This window comes from Triplophysa rosa, linkage group LG17, assembly GCF_024868665.1.
Source record: "Triplophysa rosa linkage group LG17, Trosa_1v2, whole genome shotgun sequence".
NCBI lineage: Eukaryota > Metazoa > Chordata > Actinopteri > Cypriniformes > Nemacheilidae > Triplophysa > Triplophysa rosa.
Genome location: NC_079906.1, coordinates 12128106 through 12148216, shown reverse-complemented (window position 1 = coordinate 12148216; position 20111 = coordinate 12128106). Strand labels below are relative to the sequence as shown.

Here is a 20111-nt window from a genome sequence, read left to right as displayed (position 1 = left end):
TGTATTGTTAAAGACTGTTTTTGGTGAACTCCTGAGCCCTATCTTTGCTGCGTTGTTCAAGCAAATGCAGCAGAGAAGACGTCAAACTTCAAAATATCTTATAGATGTAATGTAGTTTTTTGACATACTTGTTTTTAAAAGGTCATTTAAAACAGTTTATCAGCAGGATTTATACGAGATAATGATCATTCTGTCAGTTGGATTTTGCACTTTGAATTGTGGTCTGCGTGAAAATGCTGTTGTTGTCTAGTTTAACAAAATGAGTGCAAATGCTATTCTGAAGGCTTTGGCAAACATGTTCTTATAGCCATTGGCTGTGTCTTGGTCAGAAAGGGTCACGTAGTTGAAAACAATATTTTAATATTGTAATATTATAACCGTGTCATGGAGTGACCCCGGAACCAGTCAGTTCAGAGCCTGAGCCAAGCAGAATGATATTTATTATTCGTTTTGTTAGTTATTTTCTTTTGAGTGCTCATTATATATTAAGATGTGTATGATCCTTGCCTTTCAGAGCACCGAGATCAGTCCTGCGAGCAGCCTTCACTCTTTACCCATAAGCCCTTGCAGTGAAAAATCGCTCCCCTTAAAGGTGAGATTTAAGCTCTGTTTTAAGGATTTGTCGGAATGTGTGTTTCTTATATATTTTATAACCTGTTGTGTTACAGGGACACAAAGTATGACTATGCTTTTGGACCATGGATTTTATTTTTAGTCAAAAAGCAACAATGTAGATTGGATGCTGCTAAGTCAATCTAATAACATTTACATTTAGTCATTTAGCAGACCAATCCTCTGTGATTTGGCTGGCACCAAATGACATGGCCATAACAAACTCTTTTATATGAATAGGTCAAGAGGGACAGTTCACTAAAAAAGTTCATTTACTCAATCTCATGTTTTTCCAAACCCATATTACTTTGTCTTCTGTGGAACAACAAAAGTGATGTTCGGAAGAATGATAAGGACTGACAACCTCAGTTACCTTTTACATTCATTGTATTTAAAAAAAAGAAGCTGCATCAGTTTTCTTCTGAATTTTTCATTTTGTTGTACAGAAGAAAATACAGTATAATGTGTGTTTGAATTGACTTGATCATTTCACAATTTCAAGCAATTTCAAAAAAATTTTGAACCCTTATTGTTATTAAGGTATTATTGTTAGGTGACAATAAAAACACATTCGCTTTTACTTCCTTGAAGTTTTCAAAGCCCACAGATCAAATGTAACCAAGGCGCTGAATGACCATTTTGAGACAGATCTCTCTTTATCGATGTAGTTCATTTTCTTGCTCCAATGTGCCTTTCCTAAACACCCTGTTCTTTTCATCCCAGCCTGAGTCTGTGATAAATTTGAGTTACTCTTTTCTCTATCATCAATAAATTTCCCCCACTAACTTGATGAGATTTTGTTATGCGGCCTAATCTTTCAGCGATGGACCAATGGCCGTCATCAGAAAAGGTTTATGATTTTGTGCGAGGAGCTCTTCGCTGATGGAAGAGGATTTTCTATTTCATCTGGCCCTTTTTTTGAACGGCTCAAAAATCTGGTTGAGTTGAGCGAAGTAAAAACGAGGTCTGCGTCTTTCTCTGTCCTCCTTACTGACCTACATGGAGCACTAACAGAGCGACGGTTGCGGTGGTGAATCACGTGACGTACCGGCTCATCCGCATCCTAGCGCCACGCAGCGGGAAAGAGAGAGGCTCAGAATAGGAGCCTATGCATTCTGACATTGTGTTCAGCTGACAGCGGAGGGGTGGGACTTGTCCTGATTCATTCCAGGGGAAAAAAAGACAAAAATTCCAGATTTTAAAAATAAAGCCCCAGAATCCACCTGAGACGAAACCGTGTCACTTCTCGTCCTACTTTTAATCGAAAACTTCTCTCACCAAACATTTGTTATCCCCACCTTCTTAATAATTAGAGCCTGTGGAAAGCGTTCTCCTGCGGCAACAGCATAGCACAGGTCGGAGGGATGGAGAAGCCGGTCGTACTTCACTCGGGAAAAATGGGGTAATTTGTATTAATAACGCCCTGTTAAGTGTGAATTTCAACCCCCCCCATCCAAAGGGTGTGCTGTTTTAAATATGTAACATCCCAAATCACCCTTTACAGGAATAGGTACACATCAGTCATGATGACTCCTCTGATGCCCTAGTTCATGTCCAACTGATGAAAGACATTTAAAGGGAAAGTTCACCCAAAATGAAAATTCTGTCATCATTTACTTACCTTCATGTTATTTCAAACCTGTGTGACTTTCTTTCTTCTGCATAACACAAAATGAGATATTTTGAAGAATGTCGGTGACCAAAGGACATTGGATCCAGAGGTCGCGTTAACCGAAAATTTTCCGCCATTGACAGATTTTTTTTACCAGTGACGGAAATATCTGAAGGCCGTCTGTCATTTTGACGGATTACAATAAGGTCAGTTTGTAATGCCCCCGTTCTATCATTTCCTTTCATCAGAAGGTGATCGTGAATGAACTGAACATGACTGTGAGCGGCAGGAGGTAGGCTACATCCCCTGCCCTGAAGTTTCCCATTCATTAGCTTACTTACAAATGCCTGCTCTCGCTTGGAAAACGCGCGTGCGGTCAGCGGAGAATTGCCGTGCAGATGCATCTGTCACTCAGCCCCCGTGTCGCATGCACGCATAGACACACAGGTGCGCAGTGATGCGTCTTTACAGAGTTTTTTCCCTCAGAAAAGCGACTAGCATCTTTTTGGATAAACATTAGCTTTCAGTGAGTGGAAAAAAGTCTCTTTTGGCGTCTTCTCTGTTCGGTGAGCGGCAGAAGCAGCACATTCATGACCAAACCGCAGCTTGTGAGTTGGTACAAAACACCTGTTACAGGCATCTGTCATCGTTACTAACTGGACATATGAACATAAACATTTGTCTAGAATTATTATTTTATGTCTGTCAACAGAAACATTAAATATATGAATGAATATAAACAACAACTTTATTGGGCATTCAGTTGTATTAAAATATAGTAAGTTCAGAGAGTAAACGAAAGTTCAGCGTGATGATGTCATGAACATGCTAATTAGCACGTAACAACACCTTGCACCATAGTGACGGGTAATAATAGATTATGACGGATTTTTTACGAGCCTGTCCATCAAAATGACAGACAATAAAAAGTCTAGTGCAACCTCTGATCGGATCCCATTGACTTCCATTGTATGAACACAAAACCACTAAGACATTTCTCAAAATATCTTTTTTGTGTTCACTAGAAAAAATAAATAGAATAGTTATTTTTAATTGAACTATCCCTTAAAGTAAATTGCAGTTATTACAGTAGTTAAAATATAAAAAAGCACAGTACCTTTTTCTCAATTGATTAAAATCATTGTGAATATTCCAGCAATATGCAAGAAGATACTCTCTATATAAAACAAGAGACTGAAAAACAGAAAGACTCTACATCCCTTCTAGGATGAGGCCTTTGTGATACCAGAAGATTGTCTTTAAGGTTCTTTGTCCTTTCTTTGCCTGAAGTATTTAATCTAGGACAGACAGATGGAGATGCCCCTCATATGCAGCTCTACAGCACGGGGTAAAGGCACAGCTCTCTGTCCTGTGTCTTGCGTATCTGTGCGAGCGCATGTGCACACAAGTGTGACCGAACCCCTCTCTAGAGGTCCTTCATGGCACTGCACAGATAAAGTGGCTCATGTTAAACCTCTATAATTAAGAAATAATTTCAATATTCCCCACAGGCAGGGATTTGGAGGGAGGTTACATCAAGCCTGTCTGCTGCACGAGTTTCTGAGGACGTGACCTTTGCGATGAAAATTTAAATCTTATCTGCGATTTGACGTGAATGGGAAAACATACAAACAGGGCTGCGTAAAATGGGATGTTATATGTAGGTGCAAAGTTTAGTCGCATTATTTATGTTGCCATCTCCAGGCAGAAATTAGCAGTGAAATGTCGAAGATTGACAACGGCTCCCTTGAGATGTTTATAGCGTATCCAAACCAAAGGCATGGAGCTTTGAACATTTCAAAGTATGTGACATTGAAGCTCGTAATCCTCTTCTGATCTCTAACTCCAGTGTCGTGTCCATCTTCTTTCCCAATGCTGCCTCATCTCCAAACACGGGTTTTATGAAAAAGGTCTCGTTTTCTGGTGGCGTCGGTTCTTTTGGGTTGTTCGTCATGGCCGTTTTCTGCTCCCGGGCCTCTCGGTCCTCCTTTACTGCCCTTGAAGCTGCAGCGTGTGCCTCCCTTCCCCCAGCCTCACATAATGGATGCCGACAACACAAGGTCGTGGGAAAGTGCCTGCTAGTTCAGGTGAAGTTTATGGATGAGATTGAAACCACAGCACAAAAAGCACACCTCCACCTCTCAGCCGCTGCGCTTCTACACCCACACAAAAGGCTGCAGATTCAAACCGGGGGCGATGGCTTGAATAACTCCGATTGACTTTTTAGAAAAAAAATGTATTTGTGTGTGCTTTGTGTTTAGGATCCTGGGAGAGAAGAGAACCTGTTCCTGCAACAACAGTTGAAGGAAAAAGACGAACTCATTCACCGACTACAGGCAGAGCTGGTGAGGATTCAGAATTTTTAGAAACTAAGCACAACAAACATTCAGATTTCATAAACAGAGAAGCTCTTTGTTTTTTGAGGTAATAAACAGCCTTCTGAAATTCTTATAAGCAAAAAACAGGTTACATTCCTCTATTTTCATTTAAAAATGATCTTTTTGAACTGTGACCTGAAATTTGAAATAGAACCTTATTCTATTTTGCTTTGTGCCGCTCATTAAAATACTAAGATATTTTTCCATACAATGTAAAAAATAGCTTACAGATTTGGAACAAATTGAGTACGAGTAAATAAAGACACCATTTTTGTCTTTGGCTAAACCGTGCCTGTGCCATCCTGTTGGTTTCACGCACCTTCCCTCTCCCAAGTCTCACATTATGTGAGAAGTTATGGAGGGGCCACTCAGCAGTTCCCTCTAAACTGAGATTATATTTGATGGACTCGCTCGCTGTGCCGTAAACAGCTCATCGCATGCTTTACATGCACTGCGAGACGCATAACGTTCCCAGTTCTAGCAGCAAGGCGAGAGACAAGTGAAGGAGAAATATGACAGGTCCATCTCAGATTTATAGACCAGCATTATTGAAGAAAGGGATGGGATGGTGTGATAAGTGCCGAGGAGGGGGTAGGACAAATAAAAACGGTAGAGGGCACTAAAGAGGTTGTAAAAGCAAAAGGACAAACAAAGCACAGAGCTCATAATGCTTCAGATAGTGCCTGACTTTTATTTATGATGTGTATGTTTTATTTAGCACTGTTATCTTCTGATTGTACGAGAGAAGTTTTGCAAGGGGCCTTTAAACACTGAGCTCAAAAAGCGTTTTGTAATTGACTGCTGTATCCAATTGTATTGGGTGGCGGATTGCTATCTGCGCTCCTATTGGTCAGTAAAGCTTGCAACGCTGTTGCACGTAACGGAGGAAACCGCCAACTCTCAGAAAACGAACGACCTCAGGTCACTTCTATGTCGCATGTCTTTATCATTTCACCCATGACGATAAATCGCTAGTTTAAATGATCCAGACCTACAGTCCGTGTTATAGATTTTCAGTGAAAAGATTTTCCTCTCGCTCAGAATGTAGAAGTCTGCACTGATGTTGTTGTTATCTATCCTCTCTTCTAAATTCAGAAAATGTGTTCGGCACTCTCTGAAGGTCACACTTCTTTTTCTGTGAGCTTGTTGGTAAATTCCACAGTGCTCGCCGCTGTTGCTCTGCTATAAAAGAACCCAGCCTTTCAAACTCCATGTGTGATGTGAGTTTTTGCCAGAGGGCTCCAGCGGTTGTTTCCCCTGTGAAGGCGGCATACTCTCAGTTTAATGAGCTCATTATTGGACATATGTTTAAACGTACTGTATGTGTAACGTGACATCCGGCCGACGACGCTAGAATGTTTGGCCATTGACATCACTGCATTAGAGATTCGGCCGCCCAGGAGACCTCGTGCTCTATTTTTAGGGGTAGAAAAATCTGCGGCCACAATAGCTTAATAAATCACGGCAAAAAGTCATAAAATAATACTCACCGGTGAAGCTGGCAGCCTGCTGGCCAGGTTCGTCTTTGTCCATTTTTACTGTCTTTATTGGATGTCATTAATGAAGTATGGCTGCCCTAAATTTTGCCGCACCATATTTCTTATTTTTATTAGTCTGTCGTTCCGCCGTGTTCGAGAGGGGGATTAAGGCTGTTTGATATTCAGAGTCAAGGCTCAATGTTTTCTGATGATATAGCTGATATGAATGTTACCCGAAATGTTTTGATTTAGTTATTCGGCTTTGATATAACGGAAAAAACATAACAGTGTAACAGCTCTACCCTGCTGAAAAAAAGGCCCTCAGCTGGTTTAAACCGGTCTCCAAGCCTGGCCAGCAAACACACAAGCAAGGAGCTCAGACCAACAAAACATGTTTTTTAGTTTTAATAACATGTAATTCAGTGTCTTACACGTAATTGTCTTTTATTTCCACAGGAAAGTGTCCGTGCTCCTCAGAAATCTCTTTGCCAAAAAGCTGACAAAACCACTCAGACAGATCTTTTAGTCTCAGAGGTGAGTTCCCATTAAAACACAAGCTCCTGACGACGCTGCTAATGTTCTGAGGTCATTGAGCTGGATCTGTTTTTTCTAATTGAATACCGATCGTACATCTGTCTTTTTTATTTCACTGCCTTTTAATAAAGGGCACCTAAAGTTAATTCTGGGTTTTTGGATGAACCATAACAATGGAGATTGTGGCGTCAAATGTTACACACACACTTATCCATATCAGGTTGTCTGCAGTTCTTTTTGGCATCATTTAATATCAGCCCACACTTTTATCACCCCCTGCCCAATAATTTCAACACTCTTTGTTATTTGTTTTAGTTCTTAATTTTGGACAAAAGGTAGATGTTTTCTAGTTCCCATAGGCACCTCTTAAAAGTTCTCGCACAACAAATGTCGATGATGCCTTATTGCAGTGAGTCAGCAAGCTGTGCTCATTTAAGTGCATCAAACTTTAAATGACTCATTAACAGAGATTAATGCAAAAGCATCACATTTTACAAAACCCAGCATATAAACTGTCCTCTCTGTTAATGTGTTTTCCTTTCGAGACACTTGCTTATAAAAACACTAAATAACATTTGATGGTTTGGACAAAAGCTGTTGAGAGATGCATCAGTATTCTTGTATATCTCCAAGCGTGTGTGCGTTTGTTTCTCAGCGTTTGCGGTGTTTGTGATGAGCTTATCATCGCTTTAATAAATTGAATTTGTCGCTGATGGTTGAGATGGTAGATTCTCTTTTGAGATTTCTGTCATAAATTATGACCCTGGAGTTGAGGGGACCTGACAGCGGCCACATCAGTATTCTTTCAGTCCCTTTACAGCCAAATGGCTTTCAGTTGGACCACTGCAGCGACACGGTCCATTTTCCCCCCTGGCATTTAACATCTCTTCAGACTTGCGCTTTGTATTCCAGCTAATATGCGTATGTGATGTGAATCCGGATGGCTTTTTCGTATTGCTCGGCAATCCATTCTGTGACTATCGTGGCGCTAATGCTCCGCCACTCCATCAGACCCCGGCATCGCATGCTGTTGATGAAAAGTGCTCTAAAAAGCTGAAATATTAGAAAGAGTGCTTATTATGTAGCCGACGCATTAGATAAGCGGCGTTGTTGCAGCGAGCTGGCTTTTTTTCTTCTGCGGTCCCAAAAAAGACCCCATGTGGAAATGGTCGCGTGGGTGGACCTTCTTCCTGTCTGCCTCAGATGTACCGACGTTGGACGAGCACACGTGAGCAAGCACGAGACCCTTAGGCACCAGCTCGGCAAGAGATGAGTTCTGCATTTCCACCCTGCCCCACGTAGGCTACGCCCGCTATATGGGTTACCGCATTGAGGCCGCGCAAATATCCAAAAGTGTGTCTACAAGTGGGTCATCTATTTCTAAGGCTGCTTCAACTGGAGGAGGTCATCCGTTTCCTTTTTTTAACTCTTGTTCTTTCTCTTTCGTCTTTTTTTCTGGAGCACCCTGCTTCTCTCACCAGCTGAGCTAATTAGCTGAAAGCGAGAGGAAGAGAGGCTTCTGGTGCCCGCTGTTGAGTCATAGTGCACCAGGGGGCCCGAATGGCCTCTTTCGGAAGCGTCGGACAGTGATACGCAGTCGCTGTCTCTCCCGCAAAGACTTCTCAAAGTCCACTCTGTCTCTGCTGTCCTGATGCGCAGCGGGAAGGAGCGAGGTCGTGCGGAGGGGCTCCTGTCAGGACAAGGAGGCACGCCGAGATGGACAGGGGCCAACCTGCTCATCTGTCCGAGAGCAGAAGGAATGATGCATAGTATGGCAGAATGATGTGTAATGCTCCAGTGGAGCGCTGTGCTGTTATGGATAACTCTTATTTGCTGAGCAATGTTTTCATAATATAGACTGTAAATACATACGGTAAAAACTGGTGAGTGTGGATGGTGGAAATTCATTTTAAGAGTACATTGTGCACACCAAACAGTTAGATTTCATGTAAAGTTATTGTATTGTCGCTGTCTTTCTGAAACCTCGTATGTACAAGTTCGCGGAAATGAAAAACATTGTACTTGTACACAGTCAACATTGTACTTTTCAAATGATTAGAAAGTGCACTTTTTTAATACTTTTTATTGCTTAGATATTTGCAAAACCCAGTCACAAACCTAAAGCATGACTAATAATAATGATTTCTGACCAAAAAATAAAAATCAAGAAATACGGAGATTGCAAGGTTTCAGAAGGACAGCAGCCAAACAGTATATTGATCGTTTATGGTAAGGTTACTAACTAAAGTTCAATTTAATAATGAACAGGTTATCTCCGTACCGTTTTCACATTATTTTTCAATAAATTTGATTTCTGCCTTTCAAGACTTGAATTTTCCCCGTCTGATGTGATGGTCACCTCAAAAGCTGCTGAAAGGTCTTTCGTCTCCCGTGAGATGTCTCTCTCTGCTGTTATGTCTGTTTACACTGCTTTATTATGCCGGCCTAAGCCAGTTAATATTAAGCTCTGCCCTCCATACCGCCGCTCAGCTATTTAAATGAAAAAGCACTTAAGAGCTCATTTGCTCTGGCATCCCTCCCTTCCGCAGCTGAGATATGAAGTTTTATGGATTAGCTTCTGTTTTTTTGCGTTATTTCCCTTAGTCATAAATCTTTTTTATACAAGTGACAGTTCTTATTAAAATGCTCGAATATTTAGCCAAATGGAACCCCCTTCCAGCCAGAATAAGTCCTTTTTTTCTGATACTTGCCCAAAATGGTTGGATTCATACCAGTGAGGGAGATTGATCAGTGGTCGACTTTATATAGCTGGAGGACACCTGTTAATGGAGTTTACTGGACATCTCCCACTGTTCTGCTTTCCAGCCTTGATTAGATGCATTTCAAGCCCGTTTTGCAAGAAAATGAAACTTTACCATCAATCTCTTTATTGTTTCCAATTTATTTCATTTTGCTTATTTATTTATTTCGATTCGTTTGCACATTAGGGGTCCACCGTGTTTCACAGAGTCATGCCGGGGCCCATCTGATCGCTTGTGCGGGGGACCTGTTACGCTAAACTCTCAACTTCATTGCTCAAACCGGCATGCTTTTCTCTCTGCATGGGTCAAAGTGTGAGCACAGAACCTCATAGAATGACACGCCTGCTGGGCGGTAATAGCTTCCTGTTCTGGTAACTTTTATAACGAAGTTAGATATTTGGTTTGCTGTTTATTACCAGATTTTCATTTTGTTTTTAAATCCTTTTTGACATTAGAAATGGTGTGCAAACCGCTTGACCTATTAGGTCAAATGCATTAAGATATCTAAACATTTCATGCTTCTTGTTCACAATTGGATGCAGTGCTCTACATGGTTCACCTTGCACCCTCATTTTTGTAAAGGCCATTCAAATACATGCTTGCTATTATCTTGCATTTCTCAAGCTCTGTGTGATCACTCCTGGGCGGAAATGGCCCGAGGCCATTGAGCTTCTGAATAGTGAAGTCACCCTTCATGGTTTTACCTTGACCCATCTAGTTTTACTTTTACTGATTTTGGCAGCATTCTAAAACATCTTTAGTGGATTTAGTGACCTACAGAGGCATTAGATAAACAGATAAACTTGGACCAATGCATTAATGAGACACTGTAAGCAGGTGAGGTGAATTAATGATGTGTACACAACCTCAGAGAGAGCGAGGTCTGCCTCGCTGGCCAGGTTGACTGTTGCTCTTGTTTACGTGTTGCGTGGTTGTCTGCAAACTGCTTTCAAGACATATGCTTTGCTTTCAGGGCCATTCTCGATTCAACGCTTCTGCAGGTTCCTCTTGCAGGAGGCCATGTGAGTTCACTCGCTGTGTGTTCTGAGATGTTTCCACCAGTGCATGACATGATGTTCTGTCAACCATATATTGGGTTATCTACTCTCTTACCTTCACTCTCTCTCCTTTGGCCCTGTTGATTCTTAACCCACAAACTGTTCCTGACACAAACTTGTGCCAATGCCTGCCACTTGACTTTTATTTTTCTCATTTATTGGATTATTACACGGCTCTTTGACGTACTTCTATCTGATTGGTCATTCACTGCATATTCAGATATTAATGTATAATGACTGCTTACTGTAGATTATAGTTTACCTGGAAAAATACAACCTTAATGTTGCTTGTATGTCTTATTGGAATTTGCTTTGGTTTGAAATAAGTTATATTTGCCATTATAGACATGCAATTCTGATTGCAAAAGACTAAATAAATGTGATCCTCTCGGAAAAATCCAGGCTATACCGTTGCTTTCAGACTGAAAGCTTGTATCTCCAAAAACTGCTTTTTTACAAGACACGAAGAAAGCACTGCATGTAAAAACACTGTGTTGTAAAAGTCAACAAGCTCTTTTTAATTGTTTAATAGTTACATAATTGCAAAACCCACAGACAAACATGAAGGGTGACCAATAGTAATGATTTATGAAAAAAGGTACAAGGTTTCAGTCTGACAGTGATGATTGAGCATCAAAGTAGTCATAGAGTGCGTTTACATGCACAAAATAAACAGATATCTATCAAAAGCTTATAAAGGAAACCAGTTTTCACGTGTTTACATGCATTTTAATAAACCGGCTATACGCAGTTAACCGCGTTTACATGGAAAATTGAGACTTGTCAGGTTTCTCGCGTGCAGTGACGCTTTATCGATGTCTAGTAATAAAAAATGAAGCGGGAAATCTGTCAGAAGCTGTATTTTTATATCTCTTCTCATGTCTGCAGTACCCGGAAATGCACTAATAGTTTTTCATTTTGCCGTTTCTACATCAACTGCATTATTCGAGGGCGGACTTTTAGGTGCCGATCAGACAGAATGTGTTTTTTGCTGTTAGACGCTCCCCTTTTGAATTGTTTTCTGTTGGCAGGGGATATTTGGTTTGCTGTTTATTACCAGATTTTCATTTTGTTTTTAAATCCTTTGTGACATTAGAAATGGTGTTAGAAGTCAGCTTCTGACAGATTTCCCGCTTCATTTTTTATTACTAGACATCGATGAAGCGTCACTGCACGCGAGAAACCTGACAAGTCTCCCATGTAAACGCGGTTAACTGCGTAGCCAGTTTATTAAAATGCATGTAAACACGTGAAAGCTGTTTTTTTGTGTGTTTATATTGATGTGTACAATTGCGTCAGAGCGCCTGAAGTTGAAAAAAATCAACTCTGTGCAGAAAAGCGGTTGACGTCATGCGCCTTTTTTCCCATTGTCCAATCGAAAGAAAGGAGAGGCGGGGCTTCCGTTGTGGTGACGGAACTTTACAGTTGCTTGAAACGTCTGGAGAGTGCAATGATGAAGGAGAAGCTTGTGCTGGCTGACGCAGGTTAACTGGGCAAGGTCAGAGCAAGCGCCTTTCGCTTGTACCTGTTTTAGTTTCTGCTAATATGACAGTTAACAGCAACTAGAGTGCTCGCGCTATAATCCTTGACTGACAGGACAACTGATTTTGTGGTTGCATAGCAACATAAAAAAAACGCAGCACGCTGCTCTTTTCAAAAAGTGAACAAAAAAGGCAGTGCAGTGCGCTGCGTTTTCAAACAGAACAAGCACGTTCTGTGTGATCGCCCGCTCATGCGTTTACCTGTCCTTACACGTTATCAGCTTATTAAGCTTATTAATGTGCATGTAAAAGCACACATAGATATTAAAATGTGTATTTATTGCATATTAAGTTATAGATTATATGATGATTTTGAGAAACAGTACTTACATTTTAATTTTTGATAGATACTGAAATTACTGAATATTTATTGACACTACATCTGCTTATTTTGAAGAGTTTGGTTCCAAAATGAGATAACTGTTTTAAAATTTTTGTGTTATCATGTTATCATGTTTTTATTGTTAGTTAGCTGTATATTTTTGTTATTATGGCTTAAATCAAAACAAATAAACTGCAGTTTGATTGATATTAATTGGATTGCACAATAAAAAAACATGATTTTTGATTTTTTTTTTAAAACGGAGTTATCTCATTTAGGAACCAAACTCTTCATTTATATGATGTATATACGATTTATGTAGAAAACAGTACATCCTAAAAAAATGATTACCTGGGCTTTCACAGATCGGGCCATAAATAGTTTTTTTTAAGTAAAAGGAAGGTAGTAATTTAAACTTGAATCAATATTTAATATCCCTCTATTTCTTTATTGATTTATTTGGAATGCAGTCGTGTAATAAGTATTATAAATCACAAAATGCAGGACAGTTCAAGATCCACCTTTATGAGTGTATTTTGTGATGACGGTACCTTCTTCTCTACTTGTTGCTTGCCTGTTCTTATTTTTTTGTCTGTTTATCTCAGTTCCTTCTCCATCAGATATTCTGCACAGGTTATCACTGTGCGCTGCTGGAGACTCTGAACTTGGAAGTACACCAGCCATCCTGTTTCGATGGCCGCACTCACAAATGGCACTCGAAGATTGCTTCGAAATACCATCTGCGGCCCAGACACTTGTTTTGCAAATTATCTCTTTTGTGTTTTTACTTGGAGCTCTCTAACTGTCCATCATGTATTACTCATATCCAGCCTCAGCCAACTCTTTTTATCTAACCTGCAGCCGAGGTGTGGTATTGTGTGTCTGCCTGTTCTGAATCCATAACTTATTAATCCCCAAAGCTTGTAAGGAAGTTTGAGGAAGCACATAGAGCCGCTCGAACGTGGACTGCGTGCGTAGCGATGTAATCCGCGTATACGGTAAAAGAGCGGTAACCCAGCATTTCGTACACCCGGGGCGACCGGAATGGGAAGATGAAAGCTCTGTTTACTCAGGTGGAGAAGCTTTCTGCAGAGAAGCAGAGAGACTCTGACGCTTTGATCCTATTTGTGTGTTTATATTGATGTGTACAATTGCGTCTGCCGTAATGCTTTACAAAGTGAAAAAACATTGTGCTGAAAGAGAGTATCTGTACTGTGTTGCTTGGCAATATTGACCTATTTGTTAACTGGAAGAGGAGCACCTGGGATGATACTGACACTGTTCCAGAGAATGCAGGCTGTGTGATATCTGCAGGCCGTGGAATGAGATTCATTCTTTTGTTCTGGCGTTAGCGTTTAATCAGCAGAACACTCTCTCTTAGCAGTGGGGCCTTTTATGTTTTTGCCAAAACTCTTTATTTTGTTTTATTTATGAACACCAGCAAACATGGACTACTGGTGTCCGACATGCCTTTTGTTAGCCCAAACAGCATTGCGTGATATATACTGTAATGAATTGTGTCTAGACTGATGCTTCATAGCTTTGCGTATAGTCGTCCTCTCCATGATAAACACCCCGGGGAGTTCACGAGCCTGTGATGGTGAGAGAGCATTTGAAGTGTGGCTCGGTTCATAATTAAGTGCTGCTCTGTGCCGTTACATGCGGGATAAGATTGAGATAAGTGAGCTGGACAGATGCCAGGATGTAGTCGGGTGGTCAGAACACCCACATCACTCTGTCTACTGGTTCTCATTCAGTGTAATTAAGATATCATCATATTCAATCAATTGCAATTTTTTCTTTGATCTTGTATTCGCAATTAATTTCACAATTTGTGTATGCCAAACTAGCGTGAAACATAAATGACTCATATATGTTTTAAACCACTGCACTAGTCATTGTTGTGGCTTATAGACTTAGGTTTGTAATTTTTTACTACTATATACTTGAAATATTTTGCCTTAATGTGATAGTTCACCCAAAAATGTAACATTTATTGTCATTTACTCACTCTTATGTCTATCCAAATGTGTCTTTCTTTTTTCTTAAGAAGAGAAAAGAAGATATTTTGAACAATATTTAGAACCATTAAACATTTTGCCCAATTTCCATATTTCAATTGGATTGGCAGAAACTATTAAGATCTTTCTCAAAATATGTTCATTTGTATTTCACTGAAAAGTCATTTGCATATTTTGAATCGGGTGAGGATGAATTTGTAATTAGAAAATTGTTATTTTTGGGTTAACTATCCCTTTATGGTTATCTTTAGACTATTATGATCCAAGTCAAATTTGCATTTGGAAGATTCAAAACCGGTTAATGGTTATGTCATCATTCTGTGGCCAGGGGGAGGAGCCACAGAATAAGTCCCACCATAACTTCCAGTATAGTGGAAATTGTCAATGATTGAACAAAGCCGCACGTTTCAAGGCACTTCGGTAGATATTTAAGCTCCTCTGATTCATTGTTGTTGCATTTATGTGTATAGCAGACATCAGTCTGTGATTGGTTACAATGCTTAATCACTTCCAAAATTATGCGAGTACAACTTTTGCTACAGGAGGAAACCTAAATAAAACAATATTGACATTTTTACAGAAAAATTCTGACTTTCTGGCAGGAAGTACAGGTGAGGTATGGAAGGCAGAAAAGAGAAGACCTGTATCGTAGTGACAGTGGGATTATGTGAAGATGAGAAGAAGCGCGAGGGCGGTGAGCGAGTTGCTGAAAGACAGCCAAATAAGAGGCTGGATTAGGTTTAACACAAATACGATTTAAGACGTGATAATGTGGGTAATAGAGAAAACACATGAGGCCGGTTGTTACAAGGGCCCTCCATCTGGACTTTCTTTTGAAGAAGCGTCAGGTGGAGTGAGAGTGTGTGGGTGCTGCTTTGGCGTTAGAACATTCACCAGCAGGAAATGGTTAAAGCTCTAAAACACAGTGGGAGTGTGCGAACATTAGAAATACTGCTCTGTCAGGCGGTGTATAGAGGTACGAGGATATAAATCTTACTGTTTTAAGCTCAAAATTAAGCTCAAGCAGTCCAATCAAATTTTGTGTCAACGTTAGACAAACCCAAAAGAAGATTTTTGTCACAAGACAGTATGCTTAGACAATTTACTGAGTCTAATGCAGGTCATAGACTGTTCTTCCATTTAATGTCATGTGTTCACTGTCTTTTTGAAATGTTGTTAAAATGAGTCTGTTTATAATATTGGGTTGTTATAAAGGAGTTTTGCAACAAATGCAAGTGGTTGGGTCGCTGAAATATTCTAATTTCATCTGACCACGAAGTCATCACACGAATGCCGCTATTTTTTTCTGTGTTATTGGCAGAACAGAATGCTCTGCCATAATTTAAATGACCTTCCACAGAGAATAAACTAGAACATGCGCCAGACTTAGTCAGCCTTATTACGCTGATAGTCAAAAGTCTGGCTTGCGAGACTATGTCTGAATTCTAGAGCAAAATTACAGCACTGAATAATTTTATTAGTGACGAAAATTACAAGGCATGAAAACCTAGTGAGAAAGAAGAGGTGATAAACATTCATTGACTGCCAGCGGTTCCTGTGACTAAATATACACTATGATGATTACCCACAATCCTTTGCATGCGATTTGACGGTTGAACCTTGTACCTCCTTCAGACTTAGGTGGTACGCCGTTTAAAGTTCACCTAAAAATGAAAAGTCTTCATTTACTCACTCCAAATCTGTATACATTTCTTTGTTCTGATGAACACAGAGAAAGATATTTGGAAGAAAGTTTGTAACCAAACAGTTCTTGGCCACCATTGACTACCATAGTAGGAAAAAGTGCTTCATAAATTTCTTTGATCTGTTGAACATAAAAGAAGATATTTTGAAGAATGTAGGAAAGTTCTGGGGCACTTTTCATTGTCATTTTTCTAGTCAATTGTGGCCAAGAACTGGTTAGTTCAAGCATGCTTTCAAATATCTTTCTGTGTTCATCAGAACAAAGAAATTTATACAGATTTGGAACAACTCGAGCGTGAGTAAATGATGACAGATTTTTTATTTTTGGGTGACCTTTCCCTTTAAGTATGATTCTGAAATGTTTCTCATTCTCAAATACTTTGTCATTAGCTTCCTGTCCGCTGAGGAAAGGAGGCCACCTTCTCTCTCCTTCCTGTCTTTTTAAAGCTTCTCTTAAAATACCTTTTCTCGCTCCACTATCCTGTATAAACATGACCATGATAACTTTGTCAAGGTAAAAACTGTGATCTTACGCCCCGACAGAAGGTCTGAGTCCCTGTGGACGGGTCCGACTGGAGACTGCCCGCAGGGTGTTCTCCACCATTAACAGAAGGTGAGAGCTGGTCCAGCCTATTCGGCCCCCTTCAGGGCCGCTCCAATAGAACGCACAAGCAATACCTCACTGTGGACAGATGGCCGTGAGAGGCAGGAACGTTGCGCCACAATAAAGAGATTCATAAATAATTATATAAACGGTGACATTCGGCGATAATGGGAATCAGAAACGCACGTTTATTTTGATAATAGTCGCTCTTCAGATTGCCTGTGATTTGTGTGATGTCAGGATGAAAAGTCACATTCCTCAGCACGGGCTGCCCAGGAAACAAATTAGATTTTTGCACAACTCTCCTTTGGAATATTTATGAGATCTCTGTTTTGCGCAGCCCACAGCAGTGGTAAATATGATGCAGCCTCTTATTTGTGTGCTGATTTGAGGATCTGGTGGATCGTTTATACGCCGCACATAAGTTGAGTTTGGCTGCTTTATTCGTCGAGGAAGGACATTGTGATGCTGCAGGACGGGCCTTGCCAGCCCTACATAGCCTTCAGAATTCAATGAATATATTAATTTACTTCCCTAGCAGGGTTCAAAATGTCTTCATCTGGATTTCATAGGTAATAATTGACGGACCCGTATTGCTTTAGTGTATTTTTAATTACGTTCGAGCCATTTTTGCCGTTTTCTTTGCTTTAATATTTCCTTGAGCTCGTCTCTTTCCATCCACACCACATTGTGACATAGTCACCCACCCACGGTCTTCACTAGCATCTCACGTCTTACTTCCAAGCCTTTCCATCTTCCTGTCAGACTCAAAGCCCGTTTCTTCACCAAACACGTTACCAGGCTTCGCTCATTACTGTTTTATTAACCTGTAAAACAATCTAGAAAACAGGATGAGCAAACGTAGGAATTAAATATTTATATCTCAGTCTCTCGCTCTTCATTTTCTAATATATATTTAAATGCAATTTGCTCTTTGTAGCATGTTATTAGGTCTGTGAAAATTGGTCAATTGCATTTGGCTTTGTTAAGCGTAGATTAGTGCAGTCGGAGCCTTCTTAAAAACACTTTGTCATTGGGCGTTATCATAATTTAATTTAAAAAACAATACCTTTTTAGTTTGGCAGATACCTTATCGTGAAATAGCGCACAGTTGTTGCAAATTGCATGGACCTGTTTTAGTTGACCTGTTGCACCTGACATTTTGTTTAGTGTTTAAATGAAATGTAGTGAGAAATGCAACAAGAGACGGAATTATATCCAATACAGCCTTTTGCTCCCTGCCTTCACAGTCTAGTTTTATCCAAACAACGTTTTCATCTTCTGTTTATACATGCATAAGCACTAATGCACGTCATCTTCAAACTGCCACAAGCCATTGTTTTTGTTGTCACGTAGACCTTTTTGATTTTCTCTCTATTTCACTGTTTTTTTTCTTTTCTGTCATTTGTACACACCATGTTCATCTGTCTCTGTGTTGTTTTGTTCCCCCCTCTCCCCTTTTCTTCCCATGGGTGCAGTAAACAGAAGCAGCCCGCGCAGGCAGCACGACGCAGGTAGGGTATCTCTCTCTCTCTCTGAGTCAAGCAGCTCTGTCTCTAATCAAAGGAAGGCTGCTTTTCTTCACCAATCCTCACCTTGGCTCATTACGGGAAACCGCAGAGCTTTTAAATTGCATCAACAAATAATCACACGCAAATGTCTTAATTGCTGTGGAGCCGTATATGAAATTACGTTGATTGTTGCGTGCTAATCTTATCAGCTCTATCCTAATCGTCTCTGCTGGGGATCTGTTGATTGCTCGCTTTACTCAAATCCACACGGCCAAAATCTTTCGCAGCGTATTCGGAAAAGTTTTTCGGAAGGCTCCTGTTGGTACTGTGAAGCAGGCTCTCTCTTTATAGATGCTCCCGATAAATTCAAATCAGAAGGTGCGTTGTTAGCACGACGTCGAGGACTGCTGTAAAACAAGACGGACTGAAAAACATCAAATGTGAAGGGGATGCCAGAAAGTCATTTAAAACCAAGATTTGTGGGGGACACGGGTGAAATGAAGGAAGACTCGCTCGCATATACATATTTATGGAGCGAGCCTCCGACGCTCTTTCTGAAAAAATGTCAATAAGCTGCAAATAACACCTATATTTATTTCTGCTATATCTGCAGCTTGTAGTGGGTGCGGGAAAAAGTCAGACCTTGCTGCTTGCTCTATTTGCTTTTTATTTTGGTAATGTGTGGTTTTAGCTTTTAACGCTAGTCGGAGATAATGTGAACGTTCTGTTGCTGGGATCGAATTATTGAGCTAATGGGATATTGTGCTCTGTGATGTGCGGCACAAATCCTCTGACAGTCATATTTCGGGGAGGTATGAAGCGGCACTGGATGGAAAGTTGTGTTGAATTTGTGTTGTCTGATTGATGTCTGCGACCAAAATGGCCAGATTTTTGAGCCAAGCAGATTTTAAAAGCGATTTGTCGTCATGTTTTCGCTTCTTTGCCAAAGGAGATAACGTATTTATGAATACGCTCTGTAGAGCAGTTTGTCCGTTTAGGGCTACTGTAGAAACAACATGGTGAATTCAATGCAAGGGGACCCGCGCGATGTATGAAGACATAGTTATGTATATTATATTGCATTTCTGTCAATAGATCCTCCAAAAAAATTATACATTTATATATACAGTATATGTTTTTTCATTATTATGACAGATTGTTCAGTACATTTGTTAAGTACTGTAGACTTATTTTACACTCATATACAACGAACTACCACATTTTAGTGTATTTAATCATATCCCACCAAGCGAGTCAAAAGTGAGCTGGACCTCTTATAATGGAAAATTGGTAGACGGCGGCACTGTGCAGAGGTATACAGGGACAACTGTTCCATAAATTCAGGAAGTTGCCCGTGAGTCCTGCTCGCTGGCAGTCTTTTATGGAGAGATGCCAAAATCTGGCCTCTATTGATCCACGGCCTGTACCCTCCTCCACAGGTAAAATGCCAAACCACAGGAATTAGTGCTGCTTAAAGTACTTTACGATCTCCAGGCTTTTACGATACTCTCGCTGTCAAAACTCAAGGGCACATGTAATGGAATTACGTTTATGATATCAGAAACTTGGCATTTGGTATTAAATATTGGGTTTGTGTAGTGTACTAAGAAAAGAAAGAAAATGAGCAATCATCTTGCAGCAATGTTGTACAGATTTGCCCCGCTAAAGATGACTGACAGGGTTTGTCAACCCAAGCGATAGCATGACAAATATAACTGTGGCATTGAGGTAATAGCTGACTTAGAGGGAGAAAAGTGACTCGCAGTCATGCCTTTAAATGAATATTTAAAAGAGTTTGGACAGAAGTGAAGTATGAAGGCCTGTTTGTTGAGTCAAATGGTATCAGATACCATTATATCACATATCATGTGTCTGTTATTTTACATAATAAGTTACTTCCGTGTGTTGCTATGTGTTGTGAAATATTGCTGTCATACGCTGAAATATGCTTCATAGGAATGGCATACATTGCTT

At 40.2% G+C, this 20111-nt stretch overlaps 1 protein-coding gene across 3 annotated transcripts in view; it reads left to right on the top strand.

Annotated features, from left to right (window-relative positions):
- ccser1 (coiled-coil serine-rich protein 1) overlaps positions 1 to 20111 on the top strand; it is an 89773-nt gene that overhangs the window by 46745 nt on the left and 22917 nt on the right. For 2 of the 3 annotated variants that reach the window (XM_057356715.1, XM_057356716.1), the window contains exons 7-9: positions 515 to 592; positions 4486 to 4569; positions 6537 to 6614. In XM_057356715.1, the coding sequence (XP_057212698.1) occupies positions 515 to 592; positions 4486 to 4569; positions 6537 to 6614 (240 nt within the window). Of the gene's footprint in view, positions 1 to 514; positions 593 to 4485; positions 4570 to 6536; positions 6615 to 18104; positions 18141 to 20111 lie in introns of all 3 variants that reach the window. The other variant, XM_057356718.1, reaches the window with a different exon arrangement.